This window comes from Callithrix jacchus, chromosome 3 (assembly GCF_049354715.1).
Source record: "Callithrix jacchus isolate 240 chromosome 3, calJac240_pri, whole genome shotgun sequence".
In the NCBI taxonomy this organism is placed as follows: domain Eukaryota; kingdom Metazoa; phylum Chordata; class Mammalia; order Primates; family Cebidae; genus Callithrix; species Callithrix jacchus.
Genome location: NC_133504.1, coordinates 188,445,660 through 188,463,341, shown reverse-complemented (window position 1 = coordinate 188,463,341; position 17,682 = coordinate 188,445,660). Strand labels below are relative to the sequence as shown.

The 17,682-nt window shown below is 59.5% G+C and overlaps 1 protein-coding gene across 8 annotated transcripts in view; it reads right to left on the bottom strand.

The window, feature by feature from the left end:
• SH3TC1 (SH3 domain and tetratricopeptide repeats 1) overlaps nt 1–17,682 on the bottom strand; it is a 67,010-nt gene that overhangs the window by 34,538 nt on the left and 14,790 nt on the right. For 2 of the 8 annotated variants that reach the window (XR_013533218.1, XM_054253510.2), the window contains exons 1-3: nt 12,673–12,788; nt 6,817–7,016; nt 1,834–1,908 (exon numbers count right to left, since the gene is read on the bottom strand). Coding sequence is in view for 7 of the 8 variants with exons in the window: in XM_054253510.2 (XP_054109485.2) it covers nt 1,834–1,908; nt 6,817–6,988 (247 nt within the window). In the remaining variant the exon portion in view is untranslated. Of the gene's footprint in view, nt 1–1,415; nt 1,594–1,833; nt 1,909–6,816; nt 7,017–7,141; nt 7,366–11,376; nt 11,666–12,099; nt 12,168–12,672; nt 12,789–17,682 lie in introns of those variants that run through there. The other 6 variants (XM_078367638.1, XM_078367639.1, XM_054253515.2 and 3 more) reach the window with 6 other exon arrangements.

Sequence of the window (17,682 nt, the reverse complement as noted above, 5' to 3'; positions counted from 1 at the left end):
GGAGAAAATAGGGGGGAGGAGGAAGAAGGGAAGGAAATGAGAGGGGGAGAGGAAGGGAGGGGGAGAAAATGGGAGGGGGAAGGGAGGAAGAGGGGCGGAAATGAGAGGGGGAGAGGAAGGGAGGGGGAGAAAACGGGAGGGAGGAGGAGGAAGAGGAGAGGAAATGAGGGGGAGAGGAGGGAGGGGTGGAAATGGGAGGGGGAGAGGGAGGAAGAGGGGCGGAAATGAGAGGGGGAGAGGAAGGGAGGGGGTGGAAATGGGAGGGGGAGAGGGAGGAAAAGGGGAGGAAATGAGAGGGGGAGAGGAAGGGAGGGTTAGAGAGAGATGGCGAAGAGACAGAGAGAGATGGACTCTCGCACCTTTGAATGAGCTTGAAGCACCTGCCTGAGAGTTTTCTGCAGGGGACCGTGGAGGAAACACCCTCACCTCCCCACCCCCCGAGACTTCTGGAACCTGGAATCCACTCCCCCAGGAGGAGGTACCAGCCCATCATTTTACAACCCATCTTAGCCTGAAGTTCCTGCTCCCCGTAAAAGGGTGGGCACTGCATTTTCTTTTTTTTTTCCTTTTTTTTTTTTTTTGAGAACAGAGTCTCTCTCTGTCACTCAGGCTGGAGCGCAATGGTGCAATCTCAACTCTCTGCAACCTCTGCCTCCAGGGTTCAAGTGATTCTTCTGCCTCAGCCTCCCCAGTAGCTGGGATTACAGGCACGTGACAGCTGATTTTTGTATTTTTAATAGAGATGGGGTTTCACCATATTGGCCAGGCTGGTCTTGACCTCCTGACCTCGAGTGATCCACCCGCCTTGGCCTCCCAAAGTGCTGGGATGACAGGTGTGAGCCACCGCTCCCGGCCTGCATTTATCAAATTCTAAAGCATTTTTCCCATTGCCTAACATGTCCTGGTCATCCTGAGTGGCCACCAGCCGTGCTGGCCACACAGTAGGAAAGTCAGAGGACAGGTAACTGTCACAGCAATGGTGAAAAGCCAGCAATGGATTCAGGGTCTCCACTCCTCCCCAGCCGGCGTTGAGGGTCTCCAGGGTAAAGGACTTCTTACCACCTCCACAGCCCGAAGCTTCCTGGGCCCCCTCTGTGGGCTCTGCTCCCTCGCCCAGGGCCGCCTCCCTCCACCCGTGCCCCATGGAGATCCCACTCAGGGGAAGCCTGTGCCTGGACACCTTGCCCCACGATGCAGTGGGCACGTTCGTCCACTTCCCCTTTTTTTGTTTGTGTTTGAGACGGAGTCTTGCCCTGTCACCAGGCTGGAGGGCAGTGGTGTGATCTCATCACTGCAACCTCTGCCTCCCGGGTTCAAGCAATGCCCCTGCCTCAGCCTCCCGAGTAGCTGGGACTACAGGTGCGCACCACCACGTCCAGCTAACTTTTGTATTTTCAGTAGAGATAGGATTTTACCATGTTGGCCAGGATGGTCTTGATCTGACTTCATGATCCGCCCACCTCGGCCTCACAAAGTGCTGGGATTCCAGGCGTGAGCCACTTTGCCTGGCCTTTTCATCTACTTCTTGCCATATGGGACTTGTGAAGCCCCTCCCCAGGGTGTCACCCATGGAGTCCTCAGGATCTGTGTCCCCTGTTTGTGCAGATATACACAGGAACACCTAAGGGAGCCCCCAGGGGCTGTGTCCCCCTCTGGGAGCAGGCCTTGGGCATCTGCATTTAACAAGCCTCTCTTTCTATTCCCACCGTGATTTAAGGTGGGAAGTCTGAGGCCACTCTTTGAGAAGCCCTGAGTTAGACAGTCTTTGACACCCAGGGAGCACCACAGCCCAGATTTAAACCTGAATCCCTGCTTCGGGCCAAGGACATTTACCTGTGGGATAAGCTCCCATCTGGCAGGGAGGGGTCCCAGCAGCAGGCCCATCCACGAGGGCAGGAGGAGCGTCGCCTGCAACACAGAAGATTCCCAGGATTAGGGGAGACCAGGTAAACGCCCCAGGTATCTCTGCAAGAAAAGAGGTGAGCTGTGTCCTGCACAAGCCGCTTTCCCACAGCTGCCTTCCTCCAGGCCCCGCACAGCCCAGCAAGGAGGGAAGCTGCCTGCATGTCCCGCCTTGCCCTGACGAGCTGCCCCACTCTGTGGCTTAGGACAACATCAATTGAATGATCCCGCCACTCTGGAGTTCCAGTGGGTCCCACAGAGCTAAAGTGACGGTGTGGATGGGACCCTGCTCCTTTCAGGGCCTCTGGGGAGAAGCCACTCCTCACCTTCAAGAGGCTGCACACATCCCTTGGCTTGTGGCCCCAACTTCTGCTTCTGTTGTGTCTGCACATCTCCCCCCTGCCTTCCTCCTGCAAAGGCCCTGTGATTACACAGAGGGCCTGCCCGGAGCACCTGGGAGCCCCCGAGAGCATCACCTCTCCCTCTCCAGGCTTTGCCTTCCATCACATCTGCAAAGTCCCTTTTGCTGGATGACGTAATGCAGGCGCAGGTCCCGGGGTTAAGGATGGGAGCATCTTTGGGGGACTTTATTTTGCCACCCACAGACGGGCTCAGACTCATGGCTTGTGCAGGCGGGAAGCAGGACCTGGACCCCCCTGGCTGCTGGGTTCCCCGCTGGAGGTTGCCCCTTGGGCCATTGGTCCTGCAGAGTTTGCATCTTGGCCGGGGCACTTCCTCTCGGCCCTGCGAGGTTTCTTCAGGCAGAGGCCTCAGGATCCAAGGGGATGACTCGGAAAAGCTGGGACTGCAGCAGAGGTAGTACATTTCCGTGCAGCTGGTCTTCACTGTGAGGCCTCCTGGCACCTCACTCACAGCCCTGGCCACAGCTCAGCCACAGTGCTCTTGGACCTTGCATGGCGATGGTGCCATTTCACACCAGGGTTTGCTGACGGGCTGCAGCGGTGTTTGCTTGCCCTGTGTGGCCACAGCCCATTCTTAGGCCTCATTGGCTTTGCAGCCCCCGCCCAAGCCCAGAGCCAGGCACACAGTGGGGTTCAGAAATGTCCCTAATGAGTCCAGCCCGGCGGCCACGCCTGTAATGTCAGCACCAGGGAGGCTGAGCGGGTGGATCACTTGAGGTCAGGAATTTAACAACAGCCAGGCCAGCAAGGGAAACCCCATCTCTACTAAAAATACAAAAATTAGCCAGACGTGGTGGCAGGTGCCTGTCATTCCAGCTACTTGGGAGGCTGAGGCAGGAGAATCACCTGAACCCGGAAAGCAGAGGTTGCAGTGAGCTGAGATTGCACCACTGCACCCCAGTTTGGGCAACAGAGCAAGAAGGAAGGAAGGAGGGAGAAAGGGAAGGAAGGAGGGAAGGAGGGAGGGAGGGAGGAAAAGAAGGAAAGAAGAAAGAAAGAGAAAGAGAGAAAGAAAGAAAGAAGGAAAGAGAAAGAAAGAAAGAAGAAAGAAAGAAAAGAAAGAAAGAAAGAAAGGAAGAAAGAAAGGAAGGAAGAAGGAAAGAAAGAAAGAAAGAAAGAAAGAAAGAAAGAAAGAAAGAAAGAAAGAGAAAGAAAGAAAGGGAACAGGGAGGGGAGGGGACGGGAGGGGAGGAGGAGGGGGATGGGGAGGAGAAGGAATGTCTCAAAAGGAAAGAGGTGTGTGTGATCAGATCTTGGTCTTGCTGGCTGGTGCACCTGACAGTGGTAAGTGAAGCACACCCCACAGCCACCCCCGTGGGCCGAGAAGAATGTGTGCTCGGACTTCTGAGCCAAAGAATCCAGCAGCGGCCAGCCTGGAGATTCACTCCCTATCTGAGGAAGATCTGAGCCCCTGGCTTATCCTGTGGAATGCAGGCCATGCAGACCCGGATGCTTTGTTTGGACGGGTTGGACGGGGGTTGCCAGGTGGAGGGTGCTGGAGGAAGGCTGTGAGCAGATGCTCCATCAATGGCCCGCTTTTCACGGCGGTGCCCTCAGGCCACTGCCACGGAACCACCCGGTGTGTGAGTCTTCTCCATCAACCCTCTGTCACGGTCGCTGGCTCTGTGTCTCCTCCACGGCCTCTCCAACGAGGTGCCACCCCTATTGAAGTTGACAGAGGTCCGGCCCAATGGCTTCTAAACCCCATCCTCCAGTTCAGAAGCCAGGGCTCCCTGCGGACACGGCCATTCCCAGGGCCGTGCCAGGTAAAGTGCCAGCTGAGCCCGGAACGCCTCGTGTCCAGCAAAGTGACAACGAGCCCACCGAGTGAGGTGGACACGTGGAAAACCCACATCCAGGGTGATTCGCGTGGCAAAATAAGTAATGATGCATGTAGTCCGGAGACTCAGGTAAAGATGTGTGAGCCTACGCTGAAATCAACCAGTGAGTAAGTGGGGAGCGGGCAGGCTCTTCCTTATAGCAGGGAGAGGACTGCCGAGCAGGGACAGGAGGCCCCTTACAGAAGAGAGCGGACTGCTGAGCGGGGACAGGAGGCCTCAGCAGTCACCGCCCCGAAGCTCCCATCCCAAGGATTATCTCAGGCAGGCTCACCGGTGAGGAGAGGGTAGTGCTTCCTGAGTTTGATGAGAAACAGGATATTCACGCCGTTTCAGTGTCATCCCCCAGCTACTTACTAACCACAGAGGGGAGAGTAACCACGCAGCTGCCCCTTCACCAACGGCCAAAATGAGCATCAGCAGCCAGAGACTAACACACACCATCTGCAGTGAGGAAACGTCATTCTGCGGGTTCCTGCCCAAATCCCTGACATGATCCTGAGAAATATTAGCTGCACTCGAATCGAGGGACAGTCTACAAAAGAAACGAGCTGCGTTCTTCCAAACCGCAGCCTCCGATGGAAAGGCGCCTCAGAGAGGTCGCACCAGCACGAGGGGTGGCCCAGGAATTCTTCTTCTTTTTTGCTATGAAATATATTATTGGGACAATCGGCAAGATCTGAATGAGGTCCGCAGATGAGTTACGGCGTTATTAAAACCGGGAAATTGACTTTGAAATAATGACAATGCGGTTATTAAGAGGCTTCCCTGGTTTTAGAGCTATGGACACCTTTTAGGATGAAGGAGGAGCATGTCCACAGTTGACTCCCAAAAGGGTCAGAAGAAAATCACACACACACACACACACACACGCACACACGAGTACACACAGAAAGTAAAAGTGATAAGACGTGAACATTCGAGGCATCTGGATGTGAGCAAAAGGAATTATCTCTAGCCTTGGCTGCTGCCTCGCTGTCTATCTGAAATTGCCTGGAGAAGATGGGGAGGGGAAGGCGCTGAGGAGGAGCCCCGCCCCAGGCCAGCTTTCCCACGGCCCATCCAGCCTCCTCAGCTTGCATCAGCTGGGCCCACAGAAATGGGCTCCAGGCAGAGACGATGCCTCGGTACTTGGCTGAGCCTCTGCAGGAGGAAACCCCAGCCGCTCCGGCCAAAGGCTCTGACTCCCAGCACTCCCCACCCTAGAAGCTCCCAGGTCCTGCCTGGGCCCACTGGCTCTGTTCGAGGCTGGCCTGTGGCCCTCCTGCGTCTCAGTCTCCTTGTGCTCTCAGGGGCCTGGGCACGGCCCAGCCTCTTCCTTTCCGGGAGGCCTGCTCTGCAGGGAACTCCATTCCATGGCGGGGGTGGGTTCCCCAGGCTGGGCCCCGCCCCGGCCCTCCGAGCCGCCCTTCCTGGCCAACAGGCAGTGCCTGCAGACCACTTCCCCTGTGATTCAGCACAGGAGGCCGTCCACCCTTCAGGGCAGGATCACAGGTATAAAATACTCCCCACACAGGCTCTGGGCCAGCGACAGCACTGAGCCATGGATGCCATGGTCCAAATGCATCTTCCTTCATAGATGCCTTGAGCAGTGACGGAGCAGCTACCCCTGCCAAGCCCCAGAGTCCCGAGACAGGGATGGGGGCAGCTACAAGGGGACCAGGCTGAAGCTAGGCATTGACAGGAGGAGGCCCAGGGAGGGGGTCACAGTCGCAGCTGTCTCTGGCTGGGGAGGGGCCATACAGGCCTTGGTCTCCCCTGTCTCTCTCCTCCTCCCCTTCAGGGTCCCAGGACGGGGAGGGATTCAGGAGACTGGGCACACGTCCCGGCCCAGTCCCTGACTGCAGGGTGGCCTGGCCTGGCCCTTCCCTGTCTGCACCTTGGGTGCTTCCTGGGGACAAGGGATGCCACATCCTGAGGACTCCCGGGGGTTCTAAGGCCAAACCCATGGGACTGTGTCTGGAGTGTCTCTGAACATGTGGCTTCAGAGGCCCCTGCCTTGATCTCTGCCAGTTTTCTTATCACTGACGCACACCTGGAAAAACATGAGCTGGGCCCTGGCCTCTCAAGTGACTCAGCCGGCGCAGTCACTCCTGGTAGACACACTCGGGGTGGGCGGGGGGCGGGGGCAGGCATGGTGGCCCACGCCTGTTACCCCAGCACTTTGGGAGGCTGAGGCAGTTGGATCACGAGGTTAGGAGTTCAAGACCAGTCTGGCCAACATGATGAAACCCTGTCTCTACTAAAAATACAAAAATTAGCCAGGTGTGGTGGCATGTGCCTGTAATCTCAGCTACTCGGGAGGCTGAGGCAGGAGAATCATGTGAACCCGGGAGGTGGAGGTTGCAGTGAACCGAGATGGCGACATTGCACTCCAGCCTGGGTAACAATGCGAGAGTCCGTCTCAAAAAAAAAAAAAATAGATAAATAGTGACTTCACAAGATTTATGATCGAGGCAATCAATCAAAAAAAAGAAAAAAAATAGATAAAAAAAATAATAAATAAACATGCAGAGGAAGGAAAGGGAGAAGTGCCGGAGAGCAGACCCCAGCCCCAGCCCCAGTCCCAGGAGGCCCAGAGGCAGACAGCGAGGTGAGGGATAGGTGGGGAGGGATGGGTGGAGAAGTGGGTGGTGAGGGTGGGGTGGACTCACCGCCTCTCCCCGGCGCCTTGGCCTCCTCAGGCCCTGCTTTCTCCCAGCTCACAGAGGGCCTCATGGCCACAGTCCGGACCTGGTCCTGGCTGCCGCCACTTCCCGCCGGCCCCACAGGCCCCCTCCCCCTGGGGGTTGGCTCCTCAGTGGTCATGGCAGGGAGGTTCTCCATGACCCATGAAGGCTTCACATGCCTGGCCCTGTGGACAGAGGGGGTGTGGTCAGCAGAGGCAGCCCCTCCAGGACCAGCACGGAGGTTGTGGCCAGGGCTGGGGTCCAGGCGTTGCGGAGTGCCTGCGCCTCTCAGACCCAGTGGGGCCCTCACCGCAGCAGGTGGCCACACCCCGTGCTGTGGCCGTGATCCCCACCGCTGCGGGGTCTCCCCTCTCCTTTCTGGGTTTGCTGTGCTCCTGTCCTCCACGGGGCCTCCTCTTGCTGGTTTTCTGCCTGGAGGCCCCTTCTCCATTGAGACAGAGCTCCTGGGTGCCTCGGGCCCCTCCTCAGGAGCGGGTCACTGCCTCTTTCCTGGGCCGTCAAGCCCTACAGATCCTGCTGAGGGAGTCAGGGCTCGGTGGCCTGTCAGAAGTCACAGAAGGACACAGAGTCCCCCTTCAGGTGTCACGTGCAGGCGCAGGGGCCATGGGGCCAGCCGCCTGGGCCAGGGCTGAGGCATACAGGGGACAGATCCCAGCTGTGGCCACAGAGACGGGGTCAGCCACGTCCTCCTCAGCTCTGGCCTCAGGAGGGGAGGATGGCAAGCATGTAGTCAAGACACCTGCTGTGCCCACAGGGACGGCCCAGTCCTGTGGGGAGCCCTGGTCCCTGACTGTGGGGGGGAAGGGTCAACCGTGCCCCGCAGAATGCCATGGACTGGGCTGTTTTCAGGCCCAGAGCCTCGGGGAGCTATGGGGATGCGGAGGAAGGGGAAGGGGCTTTGTCATGTGTGGTGATAAGCCTCTCCCTTCTGCTGCTAATGCAGGCTCCGCTGCCCCTTCGTGGTGGAAATGTGAGGTGGAAAGAGCTAAGCCCAGCATTCCGTCAGCACCTGCCCCCGCATCACCCCGCCCCTGCGAGACATTCTGAGCAAACACTGGGACACACTCTCCAGCACGTGGACTTGTCCCCTTGCCCCCAGCAGCCGGCAAAAATCCCCTCTGCAGGCAGGGCACGGAGACCCAGGCAGCCTCTGACCTCTGTTTGGGGCAAAAATGCGGGTCTGGCCTCCTGCTGTCCCACTGCCCTTTTTGTGGTGGATGCTGGGGTCAGGACACCCAGAGCTGGGCAGGGCCTCTATCCAGGCCTCAGAGCCCCAACGGGCCCCCCAGGCTGGAGCCTGCCAGCGGCCAGGACGTCCCTCAGAGCCTCCCGTCCCTGTCCCCATCTCTATCTCCACCCTGGTCTCTGGGCAGGGAAAGTGGCAGGGGACTGGGAGGCAAACCAGACGCGTGGGGTCTGCAGTCAGGGACACAGGACGCAGCTGTGAGGGGATGCAGGAGGCCCTGGGCGTGGGGCACCTGGGAAGGGCAGAGAGGCAGCCCTGGGGCTTGAAGCTGGGAACAGGGGGACAAGTCCACGCACCGGCAATCCGTCCCAGCGTCTGCTCAGAATATCTTGCAGGGGCAGAGCAACTGGAAGCAGGAGCTGCCAGGGACACTGGGCTGATTGCTTCCCCACCTCAAATTTTTACTAAACAGGGGCAGCTGAGCGTGCCTGAGACAGCAGCGGGGCTCAGCATATGGCAAGCACAGACGGCGCCCAGTTTCCTTCCCCAGCACCCCCAGTCCCGCCCCCACACCCTGAGGCTCTGAGCTTGAAAACCCAGAGGCGGTCAAGACTGACCTCACATGGCCCCAGGACAGTGGGTGCCAACAGGCACACCTCCCAGTGCCAGACACCTTGGCCCAGCAACCCCCAGGGAAGGCCTACCTCCCCGGAGCACAGATGGGGAAACCGAGGCTCTGAGGGGTTAGGCAACTCTCTCACCTATGCAGGTGCGCACACATGAGCATGCGCACGCGCACGCACACACCCCGGTCAGATCAAAACAGAAGCACACACTCCATCTGCCATCCCTGCTGCCTGCTCCCCACCCTTGAGTGCCTCCTCCATCCCGGCACTGCTCTCGGCTCGGGCCACCACTGCGGCAACGGGTCCCTTCACAGAGGCTGCTCCCCAAGAGGCAGCTCCCCCGTGACATTTAGTACAGGATGAGGAAACCCTCGTGGGAGGCAAGTCAGTGGCAGGCAGGGACGGGTGCGTGTCATGCACCCCAGCCATCCCCCCCGCCCCCACAGACATGGCTGTCACCCTGAGAAATGGCCACCCAGGCCCCAGCTGACCGCACACTTTGGGCTCCATCGGCAGAGCAGGCGTGGGAGGAGCCCACAGTCTCAAGTCTTTGGTTTCAACAACCGCCACCCACCCCTGCACCATGCGAGCTCTGAGCGAGGCAGTGGGAACAGAGGGAGGAAGACCCAGCCCTGCTCCACTGGGAATTTAGACACAGAATAGCGATGGTTCCATGAGGCAGGTTCTATGAGGCATAGAAAGGGTCCCCTAGCCCTGGCGGGGGAGGGAATCCCACAGTCAGGGAAGGCTTCCTGGAGATGCTCAGAGTGCAGGGCCTCGGTGGGACCAACCCCAGGCCAGCAAAGCTTGCAGAGGCAACAGCTCCTGGCTGTGAAGTGGCCTTGCACGCCCCCTCCCACCTTACACCTGCTCTAGCTGTAACCTGATTGGTCAGTCTACGGCCAAATCCTTCCCACTCCCCAACCATCTCTGAGGGGCAGCGACCCAGACCTGCACCTGCGGGAACCAGGGGCGGTGAATCAGGAGACCTCTGATGCCAAGAGGCACCCAAGAGGCCCTCCAGGGAAGCTGCTCCCCCTGCAGCCGCAGTAGGGTGCGGCCCTCGAGACCTGCTCTCCAAAGGAGGAAGCATGCGCAGAGCTGCAGGAGCAGAACACGGCCTGGCAGTGGACGCCCCGCGGGGCATCTGTAAGTGGTCACATGCCCTGTGCAGCCTGGGGCCTTTGCCCTCCCTGCTCCTGTGTCCTGGGACCCTGGTCATGCCTGGAGAGCTCTGGGCACCTTCCGGGGCAGTGCGGGATGCCCCGGCCGCCCTGGCCCAGGCTCGGACTTTGCTTTTGCCCTCGCTTTGCCAGACTGCAGTCCCGGCGCCTGTGGCTGCATGTGCCACCGCCTGGCCCCGGGTCTGTGGCGGCACCAGGAAGTCCTGGCCTGTGAGGCCAGCTGTCTTCCCGTCTCCTCTCCGGAAGCACACAGAGGCAGCCCAACAAAGTGCTGGAATCCACTCCCTGGACGTGCCAGCTTCCTGGTTTATGGGGCCTTTAGCTCCCAACACCTGACCTCGGGGTCCTCGTCCTCTCATCTCTGCCTCTTTGCCCCTCAGGAGCCAGGTCTGTGTCCCTGTAGGTGGAGCAGGGGTCCCAGCAGACTCTCGCCATCCACTGCCACCTGCCTGCCTCCCAGCCACGGGTGTTAGCAGTGGGCCTATTGGAAACGCATGCAGGGCTTCTATGGACCTGGCAAGGGCTGCTGATCAGAGACTGTCTCGTAGGAAAGGAGGGCTCCCCAGGCTCAGGGAATTTCCCTCCTGCTGTTACAACCCTCAGCGTGGAGTTCCTGCGTAGAGCCTGGCGATGAGGAAGTGAGCTCCATCTCCCCAGCTCCCCCTCCCTCAGTCCTGTAGGCCCCGTCACAGCTGCACAAGCAGAGCCCCCAGCCACGGGCAGGTGTTGGCGCTCCCAGGGGCCAGCTTGCCAGGCTGGGCACCACCAAGCAGCCTGCAGGACTCTCTCCTTCCCGCCTGTATCCTGTTTGTTCATCGGGACAGACACTTGGGGGGCCCTGGATGGGTCAGAACAGCCTCCAGCCCTGGGGGAAGTGGTGGAGTTTGGCTCCAGAACAGGGAGGTGTGGGGCCAAGCCCGGGTGTCTGGGAGGCCTCTCCATCCTCAGTTTACTGAGCCGGAAAATACCAGTGAAAATACACGCCGGGAGAATGGGTCAGGTGGGTTATAGGGACAGTGCTTTTGGCCCGCAGCCAGGGCCCCGTGAATCTGGATTGGAAGAAGTAGGAAGGGGCCCCCAGCCAGCCCTGAACAGGTTCGGGAAGCTTTGGCCAAGCCTTTGCCAGGCTCTTACTGAACAAACACTTACGGCCCTTGAGACCTGGCCTACGCCACCAAGCAGCTCTGGAGGGTGGGCTTGTCACCTCGAATCCTGGGGTAACGCTGTCCTTTCAAAATTCATGCCCACAGGAACCTCAGAATGGGGCCTTATTTGGAAATGGTCTGTGCAGGTGACATTAACTTGGGTTAAGCTGAGGGTATTCTGGATGAGATGGGCCCTAAATCCAGGCCTGGCTTCCTCGTGAGTAAAAGAGAGGACATGGAGGCACCCCGAGGAGCCGGGGAGGAGGCCATGTGACCGACGGGACCGAGGGTGGAGTGATGCAAATCACAGCTAAAGGGCACGGGGAGCCACAGGGAGAGGGAAAAGGCAGGGAGGAGCCGCCCAGGAGCCTTCCGAGAAATACCTTGAGTTCGGAATTCTGACCTCCGGAGTTGCGAGAACCCGCTGGAGAGGGCCCTGCCATGCCCTTTGGCAGCCAGGGAACCCGGCACCCCGCGCACTCCTGGCCCTGCCTCTCTCTAGCGTGTGGTGCGGCCATCCTCCCCCATGTCGCTGAAAGAGCAAGTGATGTCTTCATGCGTAAAACGCCGCCCAACGCCCATCGCAGGACACAGTTGTCATCGCTGTCAACAGCCGTGTTGACATTAACATAGTTACGGCCTTGCAGGGTGCTCACGGCGTCCTCGGCTCACCTGGAGGAGGGAGGCACCGCCGTGCTCCTTTCACAGGCGAGCCACCAGCTTCGGTGACTCTGCCTGCCCACGGTCACACAGCCCAGCGGCACAGGTGGGGCTGAACCCCAGGCGGTCTGAGCCCAGCCCCCATATACCCATCCTAAACCTAGACACCCTAAATCAGCCTGCTGCCTGGCCCTGAGAGGCCACACACACCCTGAGTGGCTGGCCCACATGCAGGCTGCCCCTGGCCCTGGCACTGGCCGGCACCACTGACTCCCCCCAGCGTCACTGTGCTATTCATCTCATCTGAGCCTCAGCAACAGCAAAAGTTCGGTAACTCCCGCTTCACAGACAGAGCAGGGCTCCCGGGACTCCTGGGGGGCCACACCCAGGCCCAGAGGGGTTTCGGCGGTGTACACACATAGGACCATGCGCCCTGGCACACCTACAGTTGAAAGCTGGGCCCAGGTCCTCCCTGGAATTTTCAGGCTGGAGCCCCTGTCTCTGGTCCATTTGGCTGTTGGAAAAGAGACCCAGGTGGCAGCGTCAGTGGCCAGTTACAGCCACCACGGTGCCGGGTGAGGCTCAGAGGCGCCGGGCTCACCCTGATGGGTCTGGCAGCATGGGTCCAGCTAATCCAGGGCTGGGGGTCACACCTGAGACCCGCTGGACCCGGAATCCTTGTCACTGGCTCTGCTCCCAGACCCCCAGAGCTGCTCGCACCAAGGGCCAGCATGGGGTTAGGCCAGTCCCAGAAGCAAGGGTGCTTTGTCAAAGCTGAGATTGCCCACAATCACTGCAGACTAGCGCCACCAGCAGCTGTGAGCTCTGCGTGGGGTCTGCGGAGGGTGCCCACGACCTCCCCTAGGCTCCCGGCTCGAAGTTCTGCTCCACCCCAATCCCAGACAGGTCAGAAAAGTCCTCAAGAAAGTGTAAAGATTCAACCATGGCAAAGACCCACAGACAGCAGGCTGCCCCGCCAGTCCACACCCGCCTGTCCCGGAGTCCCCCCACCTCCATACCTGCGCTCTGCTCCTCAGAGGCAGCTCCCAGGCCCACAGGGCGGTAGCTGGCAGGCACCAGGTGGCCGTTCCTGGCCCAGCGCTGGCTGGCCCCACGGGGCTGTCTCCAGCTGGACGGAGCAGGCAGGGGCCGCCCACAGCCAGGCTGACTGCACAGCGGCCTCCGCCTCCTGCTTCCTGCCCTACTTCCTCCCTGCGCCTGGGGGCCAGTGACGGAGAGGCAGGCCCAGGGTGGCTGCACAGACACCGCACCAGTTGATCATTAGCTCTTTCCTGGACCGGCTCCAGGTGCTGCCCTGCCCGCCTGCTGCCCAGCCCCCAGGCTCTGTAGTAGAGGCCGGAGCACCCAGTTCCTGGCCAGGCTGAGATTGGGGAAGTCCACCAGCCACCGGCCCTCCAGCCCTGCCAACCTCAGCTCTGCTCTCTGTTCCTCTTCTACTTACTGTGCACACACACACACAGGCCTGCGCACACACGCACACACACACAGGCCTGCACATGCACACATACACACATACACAGGCCCGCACACACGCAAACACACACACAGGCCTGCACGTGCACACAGATACACAGGTCTGCGCACACATACATACACAGGCCCATGCGCACACACACACACACACAAACATACACAGGCCTGCACACACACGCACACACATGCACAGGCCTGCACGCACACACACACACACGGGCCTGCACGCACACACACACACACGGGCCTGCGCGCACACACATACACAGGCCTGCGCACACACAGATACACAGGCCTGCGCATACACACACAGAGGCCTGCACACACACTCACACACACACACAGGCCTGCTCACACATGCACACACATACAAACACACACGTTCATGCACACAGACTCACTAGCACATGTGTGTGCACACATGGACAGGTACACAGGTGCACACAAACGCTCTTGCACACTTCACTCGCCTCTGCCCCGGGTGCTGTTTGGGGCACTGGCTCCAATGGGAACATTTAGGGGAAGAGATGGGCCCTCCTCCTCCCCGCAGGCTCTCCTGGAACCTGGCCTGTCCCAGTGGGTCTACCTCTTTACCTTCCCTCTGGCTCCAGGCCTGAGCCAGGTTTGAGAGCAGAAACCTTCCTGGCCAGGCAGACCCAAGGCCATGGCATGGAATCTCACCCCTGTCTGCTCAGGGAGCCTGGACTGGACTCACAGCTCAGACAAGAGGCAGAACTGAGCTCAGGTTGGCCTGTGGGCCCCGCCTGTCCTCCTGCTCTGATGCCCTTGCCAGCACAGGCGTGGGCACCCATGTGGTGGGTGTGTGGGCTGCTGGCTTCAGCCAGCTCTAGGAAGAGGGAGTGGGAGGGACCCCTCCACCCTGCACTTTACACACACCTGGTTTAATAAAAGCAGGAAAATCCTCAAGTTAAATAGTAACGTGTCCATCTCACAGACAGGAAAACTAAGGCTCAGAGAGGGCATGTGGCATGCCTAAGGCCAGTGACCAACTAGAAGATAAGACTGGAACCAGGTCCCACTGGTTCTCAAGTCTTTAGGGCTGGGGTTTTCAACCTTGGCACTACCAATATTTGGGGCCACATCTGTCTTGGGGGGGGGGGCTGTCCCATGCACTGGAGGGTTTTAGCTGGTCCCTGGCCTCCACCCATGGGATGCCAGTAGTTCCCTCCTCCAGTCCTGACAGCCAAACATAGCTCAGATATTGATCCCCTGGGCGTGAAGTCGCCCTGGGCCTAATAACTCCCACCCCAGGTGAGCTACTCAGGTCAAAGCCACTCCCAGCCCACGCCCGCATCCTTCATCCTCGGCTCCCCCCCCACCCCGCCCCGTTCACCTTTCTCTAATCGCAGACTCTGCCTGGGGGCCGTCCCTTGCCTCAACTCCCTGCATCCTGCACAGCAAGCCGAAGGTCCCACCCTCCCTCCTCCCCACCGAGGCCGGGGCCCAGGACAAGGGTGCAACTGCAGATGCCCCAGGAGTGTCCACTTGCTGCCCCAAAAGGGCCCCAAGGAGAGTCCATGGGAGGCCCAAGCCCCTTAGGGGCCCAGGCAGGCCCAGCCTCCCGGCTCCCCAGCCTGGCCTGGCCTGGCCAGACCCCACCTTCCATGCCACCAACATGCTTGGTGACCACACAATGGTGGGGGTGGGGAGAGGGAGTTCAGAGGCACAAAGGGACACTTTCAGAGAGTCTCCAGTGACAGGCAGAGGAGCAGCAGCTCCCAGACCAGCTCTTCCTCCCTGTGGGGATGCAGCTCCCTGGCCCGGCCTGTGTCTGAGGAGGAAAACGGTGGCCTCTCCAGCCACATTGAAGGGCAGCTCTGGTGGCCACTCTGTCAGTTTCCTGGGGCTGCCACATCCAAGTGCCACACACTGGAGACTCCAGACAGCAGAAGTGTCATCTCTGGCAGTTCTGGGGCTGAAACTCCGCAGTCAAGCTGTGGGGAGGACCATACTCCCTCCGGGGCTCCAGGCATGTTCTGGCTGGAGGTCACCTCGCTCCAGGCTCTGCCTCTGTCTTCGCCCAGCCTCCTCCTCTGTGTCTGTATCTCCTTTCTCCTAAGCACCCTGTTGCTAGATTTGGGGTTCACCTAAATAACCCAAGATGATCTCACCCGGAGACCCTGGAGGAAATCACAGCTGCAAACACCCTCATTCCAAAGAAGTGTCACTGGATTTGGGGTCAGCTCGGTACTTAAGCTGTGGAGCAGGCATGGGACAGTGTGGTTGGGAACATCAGTCCCCAAACAGAGCCCCCTCAACCTCAGCCGCCTGCAGTCCTTCGAGCCTGGTGTCCTGCCAGTCCCCTCCTTGGGCCTCGGGGGTGGACAGTGCAAGGTCCACCTTTCTTACACTTCCCTGCAGACACTTGCCGGCCCCATCTCCCACCGTCCCCCCACCACCAGAGCTCAACTTGCGTCCTGTCCGACCCTGCCAGCTCCCTCTGCCTCTCCCGGCTCAGCCCTTGACTGGGTAATGTGTCCCCCTTTACAAAGCTCCCACTACCGAAGCCCAGAGCATCTTGGGAGCCAGATTCTCCTGGCAACTTCCCTGCAGAATGGATGCAACTCTGGACACCCACCTCTCCTCTGTGTGGGGTGCCTTCCTGGGCAAGCAGCCACCCCCAAGACATCTGCTGCCCCAGTGCCCAGGAGCTGTGGATACCCACAGAAGCACCCAACATCACCTCCCCAGGTCTTCCTCTCCCCACGCCCCCACCAGTGCCACCTGCAACCTCTGTGACTCCCTACCCCGTCCAGTGAGGCTTCTCCACTGAGATCCAATTCATCTCCAGCCTGGGCTCTACATACAGGAACTGGGCAGGCTGAAGGCACACGCATCTGTCAACACAACCTCATGGAGCGGTCACTCCCTCCCAGTCGCGCTGGGTGTGAGCAGGCGGGGATGTGGGATTCTGCATAAAGATTAAATTCGACTTGAGGACTTTTCCAAAACGCCAAGCACAGGTGCACGGATCCGTCACACTGAGATTCTGCGTGTGTGACAAATGCTTGTGCCGGGTCCTCTTCACGGCTTTGGCCCAGAAAGGAGCACAGAGGAGCAATGCTCAACAGGCAGGTGGGGAAGAACCAACGCCCCTGGGAGGTCCGCACCTGCTACCAGTGCCCTGGCCTCGTCGCCCCACCGTGGGATGGGGCTGCCTGTGCCTCTGCTTGTATGTTAGAGCAAGGGGCTGTGCAGAGAAGTGGGGAGTGGGCCCGAGACCACCTGCGTCAACTTGCTGCCTGCCTGTGGCAGCTCCTCCTCCTGCAGGCCTCAGTTTCCCGTCTATGACCCAAGACTCAAAGCAGGTGCCCCCCATTCTCCTGCCTGCTCACACCTCCGCCCATTCTCCAGAGTGGGCAGAACACACTTCCTCTCCTAGCCAGAGATGCTTGGCTTCGCCTGTGTTTGTTTTTCTGGAAACCACGTTGAAAAAAACACCCCCAGACGGGCTCAACCTCCACACACGGGTCTGGAGACATTTCCTCTCCTGGCCATTGTCCCCCGCTGTGGCTGGAGACCCCGTATCCTGTTTGTCTCTGCAGCTGCACTTCTGGCCCAAGGCTGGGGGGATTTTCCGAGAGCCTCCCCGACTGCACAGAGCACCCTGACGCCACACAGCACACCCAGCAGCCTCCCAGAGGAAGGGACCTGAGCCTTCATGGCTTCGGGCTGTCCAAGCACGCCCACCTGGAGGCTGCAGACGCTGGGGCAGAAGCACATAGAGTCCTGCCCGCCCGAACCCCAGCTCAGCCATCAATTCTCCCAGCACAATCTGTCACTCCTCTGGGCTCAGTCTCCCCATCTTGCAAGTGGTAGAGTTGGGCTTGGAGATTCCTAAGTGCCCTGCAGCTCAACACTTCTGCTCCCTGACGTGGTTGTAGTAAATTCAAATTGTCACTTGCCAAGAAGATGCTCAGTCCTTCAAGAGGATTGTCATCACATGGGGCTTGCCAATGGCCCCACCAGCTTGAGTGTCTCCTGATGCCTGCTGGTGAGTGCCTCCTGATGCCCACTGGTCTGATTCACAGAGGGCTTAGAAGTGGCATGACCTGGCCAGGGCCACACAGCTCCTATGTGGCAGAACCAGCCCAGATCCCAGTCCTTCCAGCACCAAACCTGTGTCCCTCACCCCTCCTTCAACTGCCCTCTGGGGCTTTCTAAGGTATGAGTTGAGCAGCCAGAGACAAAGGCAGTGGTGCCCTCAATTCCTGGAAACCCCCGGGAGCAAGTCCTTCCCAAGAGTCTGGGGTTTTCCAGGGAGCCTAACACGCACGCTTTCGAGCACCAAGCCCCAGAGTTAATCTTTGCGATGGTGCTCTGGAAAGCAGTGGCCCTCCTCTGTCCCTTTCCCTGATCTCTGGGGCCAGCTGGTGTTTGATTGAATTATGAGGCAAAGTGACCCATTGCCAGGCGAGGCGAGTCTTAGAGTTTCTCCGTCTCTCCACCGGCCGTTGATACTAGCCCAGTTCCCCGTTCTGCTCCGGGCTGGGAAGCTGCTGAGCAGATAGGTC